This window comes from Anabas testudineus, chromosome 12, assembly GCF_900324465.2.
Source record: "Anabas testudineus chromosome 12, fAnaTes1.2, whole genome shotgun sequence".
Classification (NCBI taxonomy): domain Eukaryota; kingdom Metazoa; phylum Chordata; class Actinopteri; order Anabantiformes; family Anabantidae; genus Anabas; species Anabas testudineus.
In genome coordinates this window covers 13,413,071-13,437,427 of record NC_046621.1, presented here as the reverse complement: position 1 = coordinate 13,437,427, position 24,357 = coordinate 13,413,071, and the positions used below count along the sequence as shown (strand labels likewise).

At 43.5% G+C, this 24,357-nt stretch overlaps 1 protein-coding gene across 5 annotated transcripts in view; it reads right to left on the bottom strand.

Annotated features, from left to right (window-relative positions):
- Nucleotides 1-6: 6 nt before the first annotated feature.
- ralgapa2 (Ral GTPase activating protein catalytic subunit alpha 2) overlaps nucleotides 7-24,357 on the bottom strand; it is a 79,576-nt gene continuing 55,225 nt past the window's right edge. For 2 of the 5 annotated variants that reach the window (XM_026356298.1, XM_026356303.1), the window contains 2 exons: nucleotides 7,977-8,098; nucleotides 7-2,801 (listed from right to left, as the gene is read on the bottom strand). In XM_026356298.1, coding sequence (XP_026212083.1) covers nucleotides 2,644-2,801; nucleotides 7,977-8,098 — 280 coding nt within the window. In that variant the 3' untranslated portion in view covers nucleotides 7-2,643. Of the gene's footprint in view, nucleotides 2,802-4,134; nucleotides 8,099-24,357 lie in introns of those variants that run through there. The other 3 variants (XM_026356301.1, XM_026356302.1, XM_026356300.1) reach the window with 3 other exon arrangements.

The window sequence follows — 24,357 nt, the reverse complement described above, 5'->3', positions numbered from 1 at the left end:
TAGAATTTCAAACTGATTTAATGAAATGTTTCAATCTTCACATTTCTAATAAAGGTAGCAGGACTCCGGTCGTTAAAAACAGTTTGATATGTTGACAGGAAATGATGAAATCTTCAAGCTTTTTTCCCCCTCTTTCTCTTATACAAAGATTTTACAGTATTACAGGCATTAATAGATTTATATTCAGAGGACAGTGAAGTCCTCAAATTTGACACAATGTACAAGGATTTCTAAAATGAGAAGAAAAAAAAATTTCTAGGACTAACACTAGCTAATTTTCTTCACGTATATAAGACACATAATCCTTATCTTGGTCCAAACTAACATCTCCAGTGACTAAACCACCAAAAGAAGAGCAACAGACATCATCTATACCTACAATCTTTAGATCAGCATCCTGGGTGGTACCTTCAAATGGCTTTGGGGAGGGGAGGGAGGGATTAAAACCTATAGATGTGATCCAGGCCTACTGTATATATCTATACATTCTTCAAATAATAATAATAATAATAATAATAATAATAATAATAATAATAATAATAATAATAATAATAATAATAATGAAGGAAAAAAGAAAAAAAAAAGCACAAGTATGGATTTCATTCTCACGTTTGGAAACAAACAAAGGCAAAATGTGAGAGAAGGAAGGAAAATGACAGGGGAGCGTGGGGAAAGTAAGGCATAGTAGTGCAACAGATGGGGATAGTGTTGCAGCTTGGGTGGAGCCCTCGGAGGGTGTGAGTGTACAGTGTATGTGTGTGTAGGGAACACCTGGCTACCATGACAACCTGAGCAGGGCAGGTTGGAGGAGTGAGAGCACCAGCTTGGCTGTTGCTAGGAGGGCTGTTAAGAGTCCAGCTCTGGCATGCCACCTAAACCCAACCCCTCTACCCCCACCTTCTCACCAACACCACCCCCCTCCTGTGGCCCCAGGGGGGGCACACAGGGAGATGATCATGGGAAACAGTAGGAGGCCGAGCCACTCGATTCCATTCGTAGATAAAGACGGAGCAGGGCACCACCTTTAATAAAAGATTAAAAACGAGAACCCCGCAAATCCAAATCCATCTGTTCTGGGCGTTTATTGTCATGGGAAGTACAACAGTCTGACCTTTAGAGACGCAGGGGGATGAAAATACTTTGTTTTAGACGACTAACGAGGGGATGTGAGACACGGTGGCCATGGTTTGTCATTAAAAACATTAAAATCTGATTACTGGGGATGAAGGTGGCATGAGACAGCATCTAAGAAGACAGACATTACACAGGCACTGTGAGAAGCTCCCGCAGAAACTCACACATGCACGCACACACTCTCTCTCTCTAATACACACTCACACAGACACAGACCAGCGCATGAAGTTAATATTCACCTGAGGCTCTGGCGATATTCTTCCTCTAAACAGCACGCAGATACATGAAACAGCACAACAGCGAAATCATTGATCAAATAGTGCTCTCTATGCACAGCTAGCAAACACACATCCGCAAATAAAACTTAAAGCAATTTACATCGAAAAACAAAGAGAAACATTCTAGTTAATCAATAACAGCGAGTGCAAAAACGTTGGTTGGGAACGTTGGAATGTTGATGTCTTATCTTCACAGGACAGGGAAACTGATAGCAGAGGAAAGAGACAGGAGGAACTTATTCAATTACCGGACATGAGCCTATGTTAACAACATCAGAAAACAATTACAAACGCAGTCTTTTCTCATTCCAGAGGAGTTGCATAAATCAAATCATGACACAATCCATCGGAATTCATTTAAAAAGGAGAATTAGAGTGATTAAAAAAAAAAAAAAAAACACAAAACAAATTTCACATCAGCTCAAGTTAGAAAGAGATCATGATTGTCCACTCTAGGATCAAAACAATTAAAAAGCCTCTGACTGCCTGTGCTACAGGGACTCCGTGCCCCGGGAAGTCTGCAGTAGTGAAGTGAGTACAAATCATTCTGGGGAGGTATTCCCCGTACATCTGTGTTTTCTCCTTTCCACTGTGGGAGGATGGTCCACACCGGTACTAACGAGCAGGACAAAAACCTCAGTCACTGACTGAAGCAGTGTCTTTGACACAGAAAGGATGTGGCAGGTGCAACAGGAGGTAAAAAGGCAGTCGTCTTTATAAATGGATTCCAATCTCTTGTGCAGTTTTAGCGTGGTGCCTTTTACAGCTGTGTCATTCAGTGCTTTGTTACATTAAGTGTTGACATGGTCTCCCATTCCCTTACTATAGTAAGAATGTTTATGTCTCTCTAGTGCATTGAGACTGTATTGGAAAATGAGAATAAGAACACAGGCTGCTTTAAGACTTCTCAGTTAACTCTTCCTATGTTGCTGCTTCTTGATTTGAAACCACCAGGATGAACATAAATAGCTTAGTCACGCATCCATTTTCGATTTATGCAGTCAAACACAACAAATGGAAATGTATCAACGAAATCATGGACTGCCACTTAAATTAAAAATTGCAATACGCTCCAGTTTATATGACACAAAGTAAAACACACGCCAAAAACAAACAAAAACAATAACAAACAACAACAAAAATATCTTTTGCAGTCACGGCTGGGTGCGTGAGGTTCTTTGAGAAAATATTAAAGGCTGCAGTGGGGTGAGGGGTGGGTGGGTTGAAGAGCTCAGTTTGACGACTTGCTTATAGCGCTGGCTGATCGACGGAGTTTCCCAGAAACTCTGTTCTTTGTGGCACGGGGGAGGTTGGGAGAGACCTGGTCGACAGAGTCAGTGGTTCCTGCCGGAGCACTGGTTTCGGTGCTCACGCTGCCGGTGAAGGAGCCTGGGAGAGAGATGGGGGGATAGTTTGTGGACAGAGAGGAAAAAAAAAAAAAGAAAAGACAATGATATAGAAAGACAGAACTGGTCAGACAAGGAAGGGGTTCATTCGGGTTTGTGTTGCTTTTGTATATCCCAGCATGCTGCGTCATGCTCCCCAACCAAGATTACCCAGTTCATAGGATTTTCACCAACATTCAAAAAACTAGAACTGTAAAAAAAAAAAAAAAAAAAGTGTTAGGATTTGAGTTTGTTTGGTCCCTTAAGCCATTAGAATAAAGATTAGAGAGAGCGAATAAAATATTTCAGAGATCCCGTGCCTTTCCACATGCTGTAGAAACGCAAAGATTGTTAAAAGCGAAGCAGCCGGCCTAAGTGTTTCCAGATGTTTGTATTATGGAAAAGATGATAAGTAACCTTTGAAGCTAAAAAAAATGTATTAAGGGCACAGTGTGACAACAGAATGCTTTGAATGAAAATAAAATGACACATTATGCCGTTGTGAACATTGTGGATGCTTCCCATTGTTAAACATTGTTCACATCCATCATCACAGGATGGCAAATGGCAATAAGAGGTGGGCATGAAATGCTGGTCAGGACAATCAAGTATTGTGAACACCGCGCCGACTTCCTTGGTGTGCCCCCCGACTAAACCCAAACTGCAGCCCCTCCACCCCACCTCGAGTTTAAACAACTTTTCTGCTTTGCCGAAATGGCATCTGGTTGCCTATTTTCTTTCCTATCCTTTTATTTCCTGCCATTTTTCGGAGGCATCTCAAGTTGCAGCGGCTAAAAGGAATGGCAGATGGCTGGAGTAACAGACACTCAGCAGCACAGTGGACACCGGCAGTATGCAGGGTCGTGGCTCACTGGGAGATGAGGGCTGGGCTGTGGATGAAACACTGGATGTGTGTATTGTGCAGGGCTAGAGGGGAGGTGAGGGGGGTGGGGGGTGGGGGGTCTGAACATGCATTCACAAATCTACATATGAATATGAAAAAAAGGCTAAAGATGTGGGCTGGCCTTATTGAGAGAACAAATCCTGCATTCCCGTGTTCCTCTACTCATTCCTGCAGTAAACACTTTGTTTTAAAAACCAAACCAAGTACCTCTGCTGTAAAGTCCTATGATAGACAGGAGGACGGCAACCACTTATTAAAGCTAATATACACAGACAATTGTGTGGTACAGTTCACCACCCACTCAACAGACATCCCTTTTCGTTTAGCAGTCATTAAAACATGCTGCACTAAACAGTCATCACTCCCACTGTGACATTTAATGACTGTGGCTGCATCAGCTTCTAAATGATGGTCTTCACTGTATGGCCTTATGTAAGAATACATTTTCATAGTAAGATAGAGAAAAAAAAAAATCCCAGATCCAGAAGAGGCCAATGTGTCATCATTATCGTCATTATATCCCAGCATTTCCGCTCCTTGCTCAGCCCCAAACCGCCTTACAGTGAGGTTAATTTCAGATGGAAAGAAGACGGGAGAGACAGAGAGAGAAAGAAAACAAAGAGAGTCTTTAAATGGCCCTGCTATCCCATTGGTCCCCTCGGCAGCAGTTCAAACAAGGCTTTGGATGACAAAGACGTCTTCCAGTGCGGCAGGTGTTAGTCTTAGAGTCTGCCCCAGGCAAACAGGCACACTCCAACAGGAGGAAATGAGGGGGGTGGAGCGATATGGGGGGCAGAGAGAGAGAGAGAGAAGTGTTTGCTGGGGGAAGAGATAAAGGCGCACCACATGCAGAAGCGAGGGCCAGAAGTATAGCCGCATTGTTCATGCTGATACTTAGTCAGGTGCTAATTGTCCCCACCGTGCATCACTCTCAATTACCAGTCTGGCCTAAACAGTAGGGCACCCCCCAAATAAACAGGCTGGTTTCTCTGTCCCCTTGCCTTTGTCAGAGCACTCAGTCAAACAAGCTGGGTTAGTACCAAATAAAAAAAAGGAGTGGGTGAGGAAAACAGCCAGGATGAGTGAGTGGTAGGTAGGCCGCTGGACAGAAACAAGCTTCCAGTCTGACTCGGGGCTTACCTTCGCCATAAACTGTATTTGGACCTTTAAGATACTTTTAATCTAAAAGGGAGAAACAGAGTAGAGCATCAAGTGAGAGACACAACGACACCCACCACACCACACTGCAACAGAACACAACACGGTGCTGCTGAAATGTCTGAGGGGTTGGAGTGTTGGGAGATTCAGGCAGCGTGTTGGTCATCGTGGTCAGTTGTTACTGGAAGGTTGAAACGTCAAACACTCTGGAAATACATTGAAGGCTGTAATTTCTGATGGCACCTGATGAATCTGTCCAACTCACAGATTTCAAAAGTAATTTTTACAGTTTTGAAAACCAAAGCACAAATGGTGGGCAGTTCACATGGCAACAACAGGCTGAGAAACATTTACCACCGATGTTACAAGTAGAGGGGGTTAAGGTGGGAGAGCAAAGGACACGGTTCACGGGAGCGTTTAAATTGTTTTATCCACTACAGAGGAGTTGTCATGTGCAGTTGAGTATTTTATAAAACAATTAACACAACACCAGAATCACTACGAATTGAGCAAAGCTGTAGACAGTGTAACACACCACAGGCAGAGCAATGAGGATGAAGGATCTTGGGTTGAAATGACAGAAGGACTTGCTCATGCAGGAAGCCATAATGTTGGACTGAGACTACATGATGAGAGCAAGGTTGCATTCGGGACCACAGATGATGAGGCTGTGGAGGATACTAACAAGGTAACAATGTAGAGATGGATGACTGACAGGCGATTGCTGAGGTTAAATGCCCCACAGCAAACCGATGAAACACTGTAGGCGCGCTTCATTTAGCCATTAGCATACTGAATCTGTAGCTTTAAGACCTTCTTTGCTTTAACAAAAGGGCTAAATCAAGCGCAACCCCCCAGTTTTTTTTTGTTATCTTTTTGATGATGGTTGGGTTCACAGTGACCTAAATAAATGAATAAATGGATGTAGGTGGTTGCTGGGCGTCATGCCTAGTGTGAAGGAAGCAGGCAGAGTCTTACAGTCCAGTTTGGCCCAGGGGTACTCCATGTCCCAAACCATCCCCGGCCAACGCCTGCACGCTGTCATGGAGCATGAATGACATGTTAGTGGCAGCAATGGGAGCCAGAACAGGATGCACGAACAGACGCCTTGACCACACACACACACACACACACACACACACACACACACACACACACACACACACACACACACACACACACACACACACACACACACACACACACACACACACACACAAAGCATGGAGGGGCAGTAGCACATTTCATAAAGGTGAGAATGATGTGCAGTGTTAGCCAGCCAGCACTACCACATTAAAGCTTGATGGGATACAGAGGATCAGGCATGACAGAGATAACAGTGAAAAAAGTTTATTAAGGTGCATTAAATACGAGGCCTAAAGCATTAAACATGTCATGCTTTCTTAATTTGAATAACTTTACTGAAGCTTTATATTGTTTTTAGCTGAACCTTATGAAAGTATTTTCACACAGTGGTTCTTGTCACATACACTGAAGTTGCATTAGGAGCTCTCTTCATAGTGTCAGTGTGGACACAAGGAAGAAAACAATAACTGTTTCAACTGCATCACGAGCATTAGATTATTACTAAATGGCTGGGCAAACATGTCACACGCTGTTATAGCTAACCTAAAAAAAAAAAAGAGCACCTTACAGTAGCCTATGGGTCAGGCGAGTCTTAGATAAATTATGAATGAACAGAGGCGCCCATACACACAATGTCATATTAATGTATTAATCTATTTACGTGTGTAGATTCCGGAGAAATACAAATTGCCATTCAGAACGAGTTTCCGCAGCAGTAAGGGTGACACAACAGCCTCTCAGACTTCATTATGTTACGGCCTCTCACATTAGCTACAGTGTATGTACCATGCTGTGAAACATTATTCAGAAGCCTGGATAACCTCTGCCTGCCCGGACACAAAGGAGCCTGTCTTTAGACATGGAACACTAAGCTTTGAAAGATTTCATCCTCTATATGCCTCTCTATTTTCTTTTTTGCTCAGTCTTTCTCTTTAAGCTGGTTTGGTGCTGATGGTGACAGGAGGTGACTAGGGGACACTGTGGGGAGATTTTACACCTCTGCAGAGAAATGGCAAAACAGTATGGTAATGTGGATAACCACCTCTTGCCTGGCTGAATATCACACCTGCTGTATGACAATCTGAAGTTGTTCACAAACACGGCCAAGCACAGCCTCGAAAAATCCGACAGGTAATTTTCACATGCCAACCTACACAGTGAGAATATTCCATAAATTTCGAAATGTCTATAAAAACATATAAGCACTGACAGATTTGAAAATGACAAGATATCTATGGTGTGGTATTGTGGAGTGCTTTTCTTGTCAAAACAGAACGTGTGTTGAGATCCAATAGAGTGGAAAAGTGCAATCCGGTATTGATTTCAGTGCTGTTGCAGATCGATCGAAGCTGGTAAAAGTAGGAAGAACAAGATAAGACACATTTTCCATTCTATTCATCATGGGCTGATAAGAGTGCTGTGCTGACATCCGCGAGCTGCTGTTTGTCAGTTGGATCTCTTAAGTGTTGGTGAATGAGCTCATGAAGACACACACAGGCACGCACTCACACTCTCACTCTCACACACACACACACACACACACACACACACACACACACACACACACACACACACACACACACACACACACTCTGCAACGGCCATTTAACAAGACCGCCTATATTTATAGGAAAGTAATTGCATGGAAAGATGCAGTTTGAAACAAGAGATGGACAAAGTAGCACGAGAGGGGCTTGAGGAAGTGGAGAAGCAGAGTGTTTGAAGTCAGTTGCATAGCGTGAAGAGCTGGGGATGGCCGTTTGATATTCATCAGTGAGCGTAGGCGCGAAAGAACAGTGGAGAGAATGAAGGGGGGTGGTGGCATGGACAGGTGTGCTGTGGAGGAGGAAAAATTGATATGGGGGAAAAAAGGAAGGCAAAAGAAGAAGTGCAGAAAAAGGAGGAGAAAAAGTCATAAGGGGGGGAAGAGAAGGGAAAAGTGATGAAGCGGTAGTGAGATGGAGAGACAGAATGAAATGGAGTGGAAAGAACATACAGGAGAAGTGAGGTGCAGTGTGGTTCATTTCTCACCTGTCCCACTCATTGGGTAGCCAGGAGAGGGGGAGAAGACCTGAGAGGCAAAGTCTTCGAAGGTCATGACCTCTCTGTGGTTCTGAACAATGGCCTCCAAGTAGAGCGCCCGCTCCTCATAGCTGGTTAGCTTTTGTTAAGGCAAAAAGGATGTTATCTTTGCATGTTCTTAAAGTACAATGTTTCCAAATACAAACATAATCTCAAGTACAGTATAAACAGATTTAATAATAAAAACATCCATATCAGGTCAGGTTTTTCCATTTCTGCACTGTACTGTGAGAGTGAGATGCAGATTTACTGGGCAGGGCGGCTCCACCATCAGCAACCCAGCCAGAAGCAAAGATGGAACAATCAGCCATGCCACATAGCCCCAAATGAGAAAGCAGTCTCCAAAATAATCATAAAAAAAAAAAAAGAAAGAATACATCACTGTTGGCATGATGCTCCAAACCTCTCCTCTCCCCCTTTCCCATCCCTCTCTTCTCTCTAATAGAACCCCTGCTGCAGGCAGCATGTCTAGGACCACCCTCCCCGATGTGCTGCCTGCCACTTCTCCGTGCCATCAGGGGGAAAATTGGAGCCATTTGAAATTCAGAGTGACAAGCAGTGACTGGAGCCTGGGCAGCCAGCATGCAGGATGGATGGCTGGGTTTGAAACAGGAAAGCTCAAATAAATAAATAAGTAAGCCTGCAAAATGGCTGCTGGGTGAGGGTGGAAAACATTCTGATGGCCATTATCATATCATTACCAAAGATATATTGTGCAATGTCTGTTGTGGAATGGAGACTAGTGCAGGATAAAATATGGTGTAGGGAACTATTGGAGTAAAAAGGTCTATCTGATGGCATAATGATAATAATCACAGAGATTTAACAATGTGTGTGCATGTTTGACAATGAGTCTGATTATTCTCACGGCTGTGTGTTGTGGCCATGTTTCCTTGATTGATGATACCTTACAAATTGCTTAACAAACACAAGCTCTCTCATGCTCAAAGACACACAGCTCTCATCCATGAACACTGACACCCATTTCCATCCCCTCCACCTCATCTCATTGTGGCTGCCAGAGTGGAGTGGCACTGGGCTGTTGCTGACGCCAAGGCTGAACCAGGCTGAGCTGAGATAGACTGGACTGGGTCGAGAGGATCTGGTCTGGGTTAGACAGATAGGACAAGACAGTTACTGGGCAGGGTGCCTGCTGTGGGCACATGCCACCACAGCAGGGGCCAAGGAAGCCATGACCAATGGTTTTGAAGAGAAACGTGGCAAAGCAGGGATGACGAGCACCTGAGCCGGGAAACACCAGTGAGTACAATAGCCAAGCTGCCCAGAGGGACAGACAGAGGTGGACAGAGGGCAGAACAAGACAAAGGACAAGTTAAAAGAAAAAAAAAAGAGTTTGGGTTTTTTCAGTTCCATCCATGTATGAACAAATTAAAATTATTTGCTGAGGAGGCAATGAATAGCCTTATTTTTTTTAATGAAGGCTAAAAGGTGGGAAAAAAACAAAACTAGTTTAAAAGAAACATGTTCCTCAAATAAATACTTGACTTATCTTATTTTAAATAAGCCTGGGCAGTCAACTCTGCTTAGTGATTTTTCTGGCATTTTGCTGCAAAACGAGAGACACATACAGTATGTATTGTCAGGACAGAATACCAATAAATAAAAAACAAACCTCTTACTTTTACCCTCAAGAAGGAAAGAAGCAATGGAAAAAAATATAAGGAATGAAGTAGAGAAAACAAACAAACAAACACAAAGGGCCAACATCTTAATTTAAAAGAAAAGAAAAGAAAAGCACTTTATCTGCTCTATGTGTGTCTTCCAGTCATAGCTGGACATGCAATGTCACTGTTTTCTGTCACTTGCTGGAAACTGTGCTGGACAAAGAGTGGGGATCCCAGGCTCTGCTGCCATGGAAACCTGGGTCACAGCTTTGTGCAGTGGGTCATATCCAGGGTTTTTTCTGGATGACAGAAAAGGAGGGAAATATCTCCAGATAGTTGGCAAATGAAAGACAAAATATAGGAAAAGGAAAGACTTGATAAAAAGAAATGAGAGAAGTTAGAAAGGAACCGATAAAGAAAAGACAAGGATGGATGGGGGAGAGAGAGAGAGAACCTCGGCACAGCGTGGGTCAACAGAGCCATATGGCTGTCCATTATCAGAGATGCAGATGACTGGAGGCCTGTTATTGAGATTCCTAAAGCAAATATTGACTCCAGCTGGAGCAGGCGCTCTCTCTGACTCTGACACACGCCTCTCCTCCACTACTTCCTTCCGTTGCCCTCTATTCAAGTTAGACAAATGGATTATAGTGGGTGAGAAAAAAAACTTCAAAGAATAAAATGAAGGTAGATAGTGTAGAATTATCAAGAGATGAGGGGAAATATATGGCAGGCAGTGGAAGAGAAGGACACGAGGTGGGGTGGAGGTGGGGGTCAACTAATAAAAGGTATTTTGGAGATGACTGCAAGCGAGAGCCATAATCAGCTCACTTAAGTAAATGTACGATGCTATCTGTGGGTAAAAAAAATTGCTGCACAGAAATCAGACCTGATGTACAGTGAGGGGTAATCTTGCCTTCTCTCTCTCATGCTCCCTTTCTGCTTGTCCTTAATTACTAAGCCATGGGCACAGCTTGTTCCCCTGCATATCCCCAGATGCTGCTGCCTCCATGCAGTAACTTAATCAAGGGACACGTCCAGAACAGTGACGCAAACACCAGGTTTGTGTCATGGACACAAATCCGTTGACACTGACCTACTTTTGGGGAAAAAAACAAGCCACAGGTACTTCTGATGGATGCCTAGTGAAGCTTCATGCTCAAAAATGTCTGAAAAGGTGCATCACAAAATACAAAATGTTACACTTTATGAGAATGTTCAGTGTTATAAAAGCCTTTCTGATGAACTGGATCACATATTTCGCGCACTAAAAACACCTTATAACCTAGGGATGAGATATAAAAAGGAAAGTGTGGACAGATCTACATTTCCACAGATGGACTGCAACCCAAGTCACCCGTGACATAACTGTCATTTACAGCTGAACCGGGCAGACTAGCAAGACAAGCCAGTGGGTGGAAGGAGTGTGTGTTGCACTTTGGGAATTTCCAAAGAACCCCTACGTTCCAAGTGGTTGCATTCCTATTAGGGAGAAGAGAGGGAAGCCAATGTAATGTCTATGGAGCGTGGCAACCATTGGATAGTAATGAGAAAAAAAATCTCCCAGGTCTGAGTTAATGTAAAACAACTCCAGTTAGGAGACTGATAACTGCAGGTATGGAGGCTGAGGTTAAAAAGTTATGAAGATGGTGAGGGAGTAAAGAGAAAAGCACAAATCTAATCTATTAACTGTAGCATTTACACATTTGTGATAATATGTAAATATTGTAGTGGCTAACAGATTGTCCCTCTACTTAGCCTCTCTTTCTGTGACTAATGGCTTGCATGTGGCAGCTATAGTTTTGTATCCCAAACACACGGGATAGTACAAAAATGTTGCTAACATACGAAAAAAGGTACACACTGCTGAATAAACACCAACAAGGACAGAGTCTAACACTATACCTGTGAGGGCACATGTGCATGTGTATGTATGGGTTAATATACACGTACATGCATATGTATCTGTGGGTGTGTGTGCATATGTATACATATGCATGGGTGCTCTCCAGATGGCAAGGGGGTAGCTCTGGGGGAATGGTGGGGGTCAAGCATCTTTGTGGATCAAAGCCAAGGTCAGGGCAGCTGCAGTGGCCCATGTTCAAGGTGAATGGAGGCCTCAGATGGCTCTTCATTAGCAGGCTGCCCCATCCCTGTTGGACCCCATGGGCCATCCGCCACCAACCCTCATCCCCATCTCCCTTGCTTTCTCTCTCTCTTCGTCCACAGGGACTGGTCCTAAAAAATGACTGTCCACTGGGATCTATTTTGTGCCATGTGTAACCCCACCCAGCACATGCAGACACATACACATGCTCACACACAGCAGTGTGAGTATTAAGTAGACTCAACACATACACACACACAAATACACAAGACTCCCTAAAGGAGTCGGTATTGACCTCTGAACTGGTGTCTCTCAGGAGAGCGGCATCCTGGCCATTCACTCTCAGTCTTTGTGTTTCGTAGACCCTATGCTGACAAAAGGCCTCACACCATCACTGGCCTCTGACATACACTCAACATCTTTTAAACACAAACAGCCTTTCAGCACAAAGCAGAGACATTTACGGCATGGCTTCAGAAAGTAGACATACTATATAGGATATAACTGTGTACAGGAAAAGGTATGATTAATATTACTGAACAAGTCAGGAGATGACCAAGAACCTCAAGACCACTGGAGTTTGCCAGGGGTCATTTCAGGGATTCTGAGAGGATGGCACGAAAAACAATTATTTGATCTGAAAGCCAAGTGAACACCAGTCCTGTATCTGGTAAAACAAGATAAAGCTCAGCACCTCAGGAATACTGTTCAAACAGTAAATTGCACTGGTTGCAGCATTATGCTGCAGGAATGACTGTCAACACTGAGAGGAGGGGAAGCTGTTCAACACTCAAATGGCTTAAGGCGAAATGTCCTTCAGTATCCCTGCCAAAATCCCAGACATGAATCCTGTTTTGTGCTTTATTTCCACCAAACCATTTAAAGAGACAGGGGTTTGTTAATGGTTTAAACTTTCCATCTGCAGTCACTCCACAGAGGAACAAAATGAAGGAGACAAACACGACACAAATGCGCATATACACAGTTAGTCAGTTGATAAGGCAGAGCGGAGGATAAAAGCCCAGATTAGGCAAGGGGGCATTTGAAGGGGTCTTAGATGCCCCATACTGACATTTCACTACTTAAGCTCCATTTCTATCCACTTCTAAGTCACAGAAGTCAGATATCGGGTGCAGCTAGGATGACTGCCCTATCTGCCCCTCACTTTTGCAAAGAGGCACCTTATCAGATTGGAATTCAAACAGTGTGCCACCTAAGGCTGAAATCTTGCTTCCTAGTTATGAAGTTTTTTACAGCAGAAAGAGACAAACAAGTGAAACTGGGCTGTGACAAATTTGGCAATTTTTATCCAAAGTTGTTACTTTAAGATAGTAGGTAACAGAACTGTAGAACGGTTAGATAATTATGCCTTAGCCCTTTAGAAACTGTAAAGACTACCATCATGAGAAACTGTGGAGGAATGCTGTCTGAAGTCTAATACAGGATTTCATTCAGCTAATACAAAGATGCTTCGTGTAACATATTCCCAGTCTTGATGTATGTCATGATGTAAATTCTCCTGTTATTAACCTCACAGAGAGAAACGACTCCTACACTCTTCATGCGTCCATGGCAGCAGCAAAGGTTAATCCTGTTTGTAGAAGCGCTGGTGGTAAAAGGGGCTTTTGTAGTGGAGAGGGACAGTTTAGAGATGAGATGGAGGGTGCCTCTAGGTGCTTGACCCCCTCCTCTATTAGCCCCACATGTGCCCATTAACCTGGACCAATCAGCTTGACCTTGGTGAGAAGAGGAGCCCAGGAGTGGCTCAGGAGTAGCTCACAGCACCATTGACTCTGAGCAGTTGCACAATTGGCCTGTTAAGAGGAAGGGATGGGGAGTGCTTGGTTGTGTCGGGGTGCCACTGCAAGCAGGGTAGAAAAACCCAAAATGAAACAAACAGATGTGGTCATTATTTTATTTTTTTCTTCTTTGTTCCTCTTCTTCCTATCATACCACATGTACTGCAGTGTTGCCAGATATTACACAGATAATGCTCATCAATATGATTACATGGGGGTAGGGATGGGGGGATGAAGGGTTAAGTCTCTGGCTCAGGTAGTTAACTAAGAGGAAAAACGCGTCAAAAATAGACAATTACTAATGGCAAAGCCAGGCTCCACACACCTTTCAACTGTATACAGAGTGTTGTTTTAAGCATTACACTGGGTACTATAGGAGGTAATAAAGCAGACGGGTGTAACATGTTTAAATCAACAGGGAATTACAGTGCCGTTTCCAGAAAGCATTGGTATGGATAAATGGATTAGTCTGCATATGGATGAACTGTTTCTCATTATGGAAAAGGAGATAAGAGGCAAAAAAAGTCAGAAACATATCAACGATCAGGGGATAGAGCTATGGAGAACAAGGTGAAGATGGGAAGGAGGGAGCAGGTAAGATGGAAAAGAGGATGGGAAGGCAGAGGGATAAAGCAGAACAGGTGTTGATTGGAGAGAGGCCGAGCGGTGAGTGCCAGTGGTACCTGTTGTCACAGCGAGGACCAAGGTGTGAAGCTCGTCTCAGCAGAGGCCCTCAGAGGTGTGAGGTGATTATGGGAAAATGAGGGGGGAGAAACAGGGACATTTAGGTGGAGAGAAAAAAAAAGGGGTAAGAAGAGATAGGGACAGAGAGAGTGAAGGAGGCAATAAAACTGGCTTCAGGAATAATGGCAGAGTGGGAAGGATCAACAGATTGAGATGGATGAAGTGAGAGCGTGAATGACAGAAACTAGCCGGTAAGGTGGTTGTATAGTGTGTGTGTGTCTGTGTCCCACTCCCATTTTATATGGCAGCTACTGAAACCTTGGTGTCTCATTAAACAGCTTTTTGCTGTCGACACAGCAGCGGGACAGAAAATGTCTGAATGTGTCACAGATGCATTATGATGAGTGGAGGTGTTTGTGCGTCTCATTTTCTAGGTGAGCGTAGACGTACACAACATCAGATGCTCTGGAGGACTCGCTGGTTCCAGAGAGTTTTAACAAGTAGCCTAATTAGGAACTGGTCCAGAGCTCAAAAGCCCCAATGGAGTCGGGTCAAACTATAAGCCCAGGTTAATGACACCTCCTGAGGGGTGAGTTTCCCACACCAAGAGCTTTCTAAGCTCCAACCTCCACACCTCTCTGCCGTCCATCTGGCATTCAGACAGCAGGAAGGGAAGTTATGGTTGTGACATCACTCCTAACCTGTTACATCATCACTACCTGTCAGTGACTTCACACAGGTTTGCTGCAGCTGCAGACAAAATCTGATGTCTGCTTGCTGGCATGACCAGGTTATTTATGATATGCCTGGAGGAAGTAGTCACCCATTTTCTAAAGTCTCTGGCAGCCCACAGTTCCTCTGAGGGACACTAAAAATCGATTTCTGCTCCACTACAAATTATAAGACCAGCACCTATACCAAAGTCAATGTTGACCCTTAAAGTATGTTAAACCCACTGATTGTCGGGGACTCGCAGAAAATAAATGATGAAGCAACAAGTCATCCTCAGTCACTAGAGACTCAGGATATTTACAAGATACCTGGTGACATCATAATTCACTGTAGTACAGTTTGTTCATCATCACAACCTGACTGTCATCAAAGCCTTTTGAGCTTGTGTATTCAGATGAGCTGAGTCTGTAACCAATCTCTTTTTCAAAGGATCCTGGTCTCCATTGATGAGTCCTAACACAGCAGCCTTAGATGTGAAACACAATGGATCGACATGATTAATCAAACACAGGCCCATTATAGTCAGACAGTCACACAGGCCTCCACCGTGCATTAACAGAAAGTCATAATAAGATGAGCTACAAAAGGCAGATAGGGATGAAGATTAACAGATACAGTTCTGTGACTGGCTGGGTGAGAGTTCTCTCTGAAGGTCCCCTTTGTCAGCGATGATGGCCAGAGTGACATGAATGCCTCAGCCTTCTGGAAACATTATTAGTTGGGACAAAGGTGGGCATCTTATGAGTTATCTGAGGTGAATATGCCTCACATTCTTCCTTCAGCTCCTGCTATCTGAATTTTTCAGAATTGAGCTTGGGGACAGCAGCATCTATCTGATCTCAATTTGAACTTTTAATGAAAAGTCAAACATGAAACCAGGAAGGCCATGCTGCACCTAGACTTTGATTGAAATCCATCTGATTATATGAGGCATTTCAGCTCTTCTTTCTTCCAACTTTCATGATTACATTTATGGTGTAATAATTATTATAAGGTTACAGGCTCAAACTCACGCTGTGCCCACCTGTACAACTCTCAAAGCATAGCAGCAATCAATGTACCCGGATGCTCTATAATCTACTTCACGCATCTAGACCACTAGTCTGTTGAACCACTCTGACACTTAAATTGCAAGTGAAGTGTGCCACAGGGCTCTAATTTTAACCCTACGACAACACTGTTCAGACAAGCAGGGATTAAATATTAAAATGAACAGAGGCTTCTGCAATTTTAATGATGCTTGTGGCATGAGCAATAGAATAACTGTGATGCGTTAACGCCAAGCATCTTTGTCTGCTTTCCCGCCAAGATACGCTGCACATGAAATCTCTTGTTCCTTCAATTTCCCCCGCTATGAAAGGTCCATCGAGCCAATTAGGCTGCCTGGCCTTATGCAAAATGCCAGGCATTTAGTGGGAATGATAATGATTAATGCTAGGTTACATTCAGTATGATCACAACCGTGGTAAATGCGGAGCAGAGAGGTTTAGTTACTGGGGGACAAGAGTGATTTCATTTGCCCTCATGTTTTCATTTTGGGCATATTTTAATCAATGCGACTGTGACTACAAAGAGATATGAACTAAAAAAAAAGATACATATACTGACTTTGGGCGGTCAGACCAATTTCTTCAAGTCATTTTATCAAAATGGTGATCATGATGACTGAATACATTTTTGTGGAAGTGCCAAGATTATGATGAATGAATTTTATTTTGTTGCAAGGCCATTGTGATTGTCAAGTTTTTTCCTTCTCATCCAAAATAAGTCTGTAATAGCGCTTTTCCAGCAAACAAATATACATCAATGTACACCCTATTCAGCCTTTTGCCCACTTTATCAATTACAGAGAAATAGATTTAGAAGGTTTATTCTGTCTTCTTCACATTCTGAAAGCAAGCAAGTGGTGTATGTCTGGATTTAATGTGATTTAACTTGGGCAAAAAAGAAAATGGACTTCTGTGTTGGCAACAGCTTTTTCCTAATCCTCACCCCTGGGCATATTGTGCAGTCAAGCAGGCTATTACATGGCAACAATTAGGGGGGCTGGAGCCCAACACCTGGTCATCTCCTATTCTGGCCCTTCAGTGGCAGCTGACTGTACAGTCTCACAGCCAGGTGGCTCTCCTTCAATGACATTAGCTAGTCACTCCAGGGTTAATCAGGAGCCTGCCATCATCCAGTGGGCATGCATAGAGCTCCATTCAGACGGGAGGCCTTTATAGGGAGACGGAATGATGGAGACAATGTTGTTATAAAAACTTGTTCAACTGAAGATCTCAGACAGAGAGGCCAGATAATCAAAATTAACTTGGGGGGTGGGGGTTAGGGTTTGGCCCACTTGGATTCGTGGCCAGAGTTCGGTGCATTGCTTTGATTGGCTCAAGCGCAGCTTGCGGCACGTCAACTGTGCATCCTGCAGATTATAATGGACCTTTTCATGGGTGAACAAAAACAGATGGAGGAGCGGGAAGTGCTATACATCCACACAGACGGGTGATGATGTGGGGGGAGGGAAACGGGATTTTGTCAAAGTCGGCAAATACAAAAACAAGTGGGTGTAGCTAGAGCGGCCCCAGCTATATCTGCCGACACAATACAGCCCCATTCCAAAGCCCACTGGCTTGGAGATCTGAGGGTAAATAACACTCATCAGAATAACAAAGGCTATAGATTTGTACCCAAATCAGCTAGAGTCTCATTAATAGTAATTAGAGGCTATACATAACAAATGAAGATGTGTACACTACATTAAACAAAGGTGCTGAGAGCTGCTGTGTATCCACACAGACTGTTGGGTAAGTGGATGTCTGCAGCACGAAGCTTTCTTACAGCTGAATCACAACAACAGGAATGAACATGGGAAATGAAAGAAAACACAGAAGTTGTATGAACCCTTGTTCTGACATTACACTGTATGACCAAGATACATAAGTTTTGATGACCTCTCTAGAATGTGTTGTGCCTGCCTGTACAACCAACAATGCTTTCTCTGTGTTTGACATCAAACTCAATATTATTATAGCTTGTTGGAATGGAGAGACACAGGAAGATTAGGACTATATTTCTCAGTGCTTCTCTTCAGCCACAACCACCACTTGACAATGAAACACGGACTATCAGTATTATCACATCAAAAGGCTGCTTTCTGTAAGAAGAGGCATACAATGCACACCGATGCATACTTAAATGTTTTGTTTTTGTTATGGCTTTGTTTGTCTTGCCTTGTCTGTTAATGCAGAAAATTCCATTTAGTGCATAAATGCAAATGCTGCAAGGCACAAGGACACCCTCTAAAAGAGAACAATGGCCACAGGCCAGTGGAGGAGCAGACCCTGCCTTTGAACCATTTAAAGAGGCATTAATGTGCAACTTATAAATAATCAACTAATTCCTTCTTAAAACAGCCAATTAAGTCTGCAACATTAAAAGCAACACAAGCTTAATTAAAAAAAAAAAAAAAAAGAGCAAACCTAGTTTACAATCAAAAAAGAGAATTGAAAATGTAATGGCCATTTAGGGACAAAGAAACCCAATAATGTCACAACGTGTCCTCACAAGAGTCCCCCAAAACCCAGGGCCACAATCAGAGACCAAGAGATTCCAGCAAAGAATGACAGTGACATTTCACTGACATTTCCCAGCAGCATTCAATGCAGGGCTGTCTCAAGACAGTCAGAAATATCTATGGATATGCTTGAATGTGACACAGGCGTTAAAGGATGCAGGTTCTTTGAGGGGATGGCCTCAGCTCTGGGGCTGGTGATGAGGAGCCTGGACCCTGGGAGATTGAATGGTAATCACTGGAGCACAGATAATGGATGATTGAAGGCTCTTTCTGCGCCGCTGTTGGATTTCAATATCAGAGAGGTCCTAGAATTGGGATTCTTATCAGGGGCGGTGTGTCAAACAAAGGAGAGCTGAGCGTGAAATATGGGGTCTAACTCAGGCACACGACCACGGCGATTAGCACACGGATAAAAAAGGCCGCACAAACAAAAGAGGGCAGCTTTAGCTGGACAAAGGGCTGTCCAGTGCTCTGTAACAAGAGACACGGAAAGGAGAGGGGACATAAAGGAATGGAGAGAATACTTGGTGGTAAAAGGAGGAAAGGACAAGAGTTTTGCTGAGATGCCTGGAAGATGAATAGTGACAGAACCAAGTGTTCCAGACTCCCTGTTTCTAAAGAGGAATAATGGACCAGCAGGGATGAAATGCAATATAACCCGCCTCAAACCCATTCATACACATCCAAACAAACACACATTATCATTTACGTACACACTGGTACGCACAAACGCACAAGGTGGCACGAGGCTTCACATCACTGCCAAGTCCATCACAAAAAACAAAACAAAAACAAAAAAAAACAACAAAATTATTCCCATTTATCCCCAGATTCCAAGTGCTGCAGCTTGCCAGGAAAGCTCATTAACCCTCCCTTCAAGAACCCTGAGACAAAAAAAAGGGGAAAACAAAACATAACTAATCAATGAGAATGCACCCATCGAGGAGGGGGTTGGACAAGAACACGCATCCATTTGGATAACCTGAGAGGGCTAACAGCTTTCGCTTTAGAGTTGCATTGGCTGGCTACGGGGCAGAAAAAGAAAGTTCATTAATTAAACAGGGCTAGGGAGAACAGATGGAATGGCTAGCTGGATGCTAATCACTCTTAGCAGACAGACAGGTTTTTACACTCGAGCTAGAAACAGCACCACCACACATCAATCACGATGAACATGTTTTCTCAATGGCAGTGCAGTCACTGCTGGGCCAATAGTGACACTGGGGTCATGGTATTCTGTTTGATGGACAGAGACCAATGACCTTCAGTATTAGCAAATTAGCCATGACAGGCAATTTCATTTTTTTTGTTGATTTTTTTATGAGGAAAGTATTTTTAGACTATCTTAATGTGCTAACACTTGAGCCAACACAGTCATTCCATATCTTGTTAGTATCAATTTGGGATTATTACTCATTATCTAGGCTTCACGTGAACCATGCCATCCTCTGCACCTGTTCAGTCTGTGGGAATTTACTCTACCAAAGGTTTAAATTAGGAGAAACAAGACCTTTGTCTTGAGTGGCTCTACAGCAATACAGCAACATTGTGTTGACAAAGTAGTGAATTTCATTATTGTATCATTATTCAAATCAAAGAGAATCAACTAGATGAAGGTGAGAACTGATTTTGGTCTCTAAACCCCCAATTTGAATATTAGATGTCTATTTTCAAATGCATTCTTCTCAGGAGAGAAAGTTGCCAGACAATGGCTAACAATGATGGTTGATGTAATAACAAAACAAAGTTTTTCTATTTATATTTTTCAACCTGGCCTTCATAATCATTTCAACTTTATTCGTATATGCGCTGCAAGTTTATTTTGATTTTATTAATTATTTTTTAAGAATCTGCATACTTATCATATATGAAAAAATACTGATATGTCCTAATATTGGTATGGACCAAGCTAGAGTGAAAAATACACTAAATCATTCACATATTTGTGATGATCTTATTTATGTAATTCTACTTGATACACTTAGCCAGAGTTGGGACAGAGAAAGCGATCCCACACAAAACGGGCAGTGCTGTTGGCTTTCAATTTACCGCTCACAAACAGACAGATGTCAGACATGAATGCATAACAGACGGAGAAAGAAGGGGAGGGGAATGAGGGTGGGGGTTCAAGTTTAAAAATACACAGAGCAAGACATTCTTTGGGTTACACTAAGCTATGCTCTCCAACTCCATAGTTTCTTATTATTTTGTGTGTTTTGTGTATAAAGTTATGGGGTTATTTGGCAACTGCCAGCTCTATCACATTATATAGTTGTTTATTAATAATAAAAATCACATGTAGGAAAATAATGTGGGGGAAAATGTGATTACCCTGCTCCATTCAAATTACACTGGAAAAAAAAAAATCTCCAATAACACACAAAAGCACAAACGCATCCATACAAAAACAAAGCATAGTAGTTTTGCAACACCAGAAGCACTACAAAATGAAAGCAGCTCCTGTATACATACAATTACACCAACAGGCACGGTTCGACACCAGCAGTGTGTGTATGCTACCCCAGGCGGGGCCCCGGGTCCCTGCTGTTGGCCGTCTGGTTCCACGCCTGCTCTACCTGTGTTTAAAAGGGGCAGCCCCCATGAAGCTCAGACCTCAGAGTGCAGGCTGCGTTGGGCTGGGCTGGGCCCCCAGGGCTTTCAGGGTGTGGGTGCCATACAGTGGACGCCTTTTGTTACAGGCTGAGTGGCAAGAGGAGGAGGAACTGATGGGGAGGGGGTGAAGGGGAAAAAAAAAAAAGAGTAATGCTATGAGTCATTCTGTATTAGCAGCAGGGGAGGGAGACCAGGGAGAGGTGGGGGTGGATGAGAGGAGGCGAAGATAGAGAATACTTTTGCATGTTGTATGAAGCTAGACGCCATATGCCATCCGAGCTGGGCTGCCTCCTGAGTCAGGGTTCCTGGTTTGACAGGCCTGTGCTTGCCCCCTCTACACCCCCAAAGCAACCCCCTTCTCCCCTAACTGACACCCTCCTCCCTCTAACCCTTCCTAGGATGTAGCAATGGGTTAGGCAATTGCTTTGGTTGTGCATGGACTACAGTCTCTATATTTGTGTGTGTGTGTGTGTGTGTATGGTTGGAGAGGGGGGTACTCAGTGATCTGAACACATCGGACATTGTCGTGAGTCCCGGCAGGAACAGCTGGTCAGCTGGAGCGAGGGGTGGGAGTGGGTAGGGATAAGGAGGGGGAAGAAATGGGAGGCAGTGCGCTACACTGATAATGGGATTAGGTTAAAACATTCAGTGGGGGAGAGACCCCTCCTCTTACTGTAGTCCCCCCAAATACTGCGTAAACTCTCAACCGCTCTATCAAAGCCAATGCCAGCCTCTGCCCAAACCACCATGGCCAACTCCAAGCAGGGACATTTCCCTCAGAACTGACATTTAATGCAACCCCCAGCTACCTGCCCATGCAAGAGCAGAGAGAAAGTTGACTGTTCCTGCAGAGGCCCCGTACATGACCATTACAAATGCATTGTGGTCAGTAATACAGATACACCACTTGACAGCTAATATTATACGTTGTATAAGATCATATAGGTCATATCTTACGCCTCCTATTAGAAATATTATACTGCAAATTACTGTGAACATTTTCATGAGAGTTTTTAGTTTGCCAGCCCTGTTTTCCATAAACAGGAAGTTGGCTAGTTACTCTCATATCAGCTCAGACCATTGCATGAATCCAGCACATAATGACTGGCTTGGCGTCTCACTGTGCCCAGTCAAGCACTGTGTTCCAGTGATATAGACTGCTGAGTATTATCCATGAGACTGCCGACAGTTATGGCACAACAGCTGGCAAATTAGACCTATCAACGATGCTAAATAATTCATGTGAGACAACACTAGCATGGCTGATCCTATTCATGACACCCTATCATGCATACAGGCGCACTTTCATCTCCTCTAGGTGAGGAATCTTACTGTATACAAAAGAACTTGCTGCTGTCGGACAAAGACACAGTGAGAGTGGGACAACAACTCGCTCAGGAGGGGTGTGAGAATGTGTCATTGTCTATGCAGTGACTGTAATAATTATGATGGTGTCGGGGGGGACATGACAGACTTCAGCAGGTTTTTGGGTTCTACTGAAAGGATCAAGCCTCCCTCTCTTCTTTCTGCTACTGCACACAGACACACACACAGACACACAGACACATCACCTAAAAGCCTGGCTCGCATGACTGGCGATGGGCAGAAACAAATTATGGTTATTGATCGCTGCCTGGAGATGGATCTGTGAGTGTGTGTGCTTGTGTTTACGTGTGTGTCAGAGCAGAGGATGGGGACTAAGGGCAGTGTGCAAAAGCTATTGATTCTGTCCAGTAGGGAGGCTATGTCTCTGAATCAAGGTCAGTTCTTCACTGTCTCACCTATCAGAAACTTTGTCTCCCCGACACACGCACACAGACTGTTTTTACCCTTAACAATACCCCTATCACAAAGAGTGATGGATGGCATGTAAAGCTCAAGTGCTAGTTGAAGGGAGAAATGAATTCCAGCTTCTGGATGAAGACATTATTCTACAGTGACAGTACGAAGTAAATGGCAGCAGACAGCAAGGCTATCAAGTGACACAAACAAACTCATTGTCTCTTTCCAATGTTATACACGTTGTGCATGCTGTGATAAGTTCCATTAACACAAAGGCAGAGGCACAAAATTACATCCACTTAGGCTCCTTCACTTCCAATTAATCAATAAAAAACAACAATGGTCTTAAAAATACTTAAGTTGTTTTTGACTGTGGTCATATGTATTCAATATGCAGCTGTGTGGTGGGACTAGTTGTAGACAATGCATTCAGAACACAGAAAGCCAGACCTGCTGCATTTCCCATCAAACATATAAATAATAGATGATACATTATGAGTTGGCTGTGAGAGGCTTGTGGTATGATGTCTATGAGGCCTTGACACAAATTCTAATTGACACTGAGATCTGGCCACAGATTTCACAAACCCACACAAATCTGAGAGGAAAGAGAGAACAGAGGAAGACACACAGGATGCGATGGGGAGAGACACAGAAAGATATCAAGGAGGTGTATCTATCAGAAAACACTCCCGAAGACTATCTGTGTTTGTATTTTGTTGCTGGTGGTCATTTTTCAATATCAAATCCTATTAGCCTGAGAGATCCTGTGAGCGTGACAGCAGACTGCTGGAGTCCTCTTGAGGCTTGTGACGGAGCGAGAGAGGGGGCTGCAGTGCCATACTGGCCTTTTATCTGGACACACAGGGGTCACATAGCTTCTCTTTGAAGAAATATTCAACTAATTACCTTGGAGAGTGGCCTCACAGGCAGAGAGCACACTGTGGATTGTTAAGGCATTGTGAAGGGGTAAACTAAGGATGAGGATTTTCATCTTGCACAAAAAACACACATCCCCAAAAAAGAGGCTGGGTCACTGTTCCAACCTGTGAAAGATAAAGGGCTGCATATCCTGAGAAGATGGAAGAATGATGACTGGAGAATGGAAGTGCAAAAGGCTATAATACAACAGTAAATCCGATGATGAAAGCGTACAAAAGAGTGACTGCACCTGCCGCTCAAAACTGTTTTGGACATTGTCCGGGCCTGTGCTGGACTTTGCGTTAGTCTAGATTTTATGATATCAGTTCTCTTAGAATGTAACAATATCCCTTTCACACGGCATACAGCAAACCCCTTTACTATGATGAGTCATTAGTTTATACACTTCCTCTGCCCTCACAAGCCCCTCTAGCTAGGCAGACACGCAGCAGACAGACATGCAGATACTCGTGCTGGCAGTGTGCTATGACTGGCACAT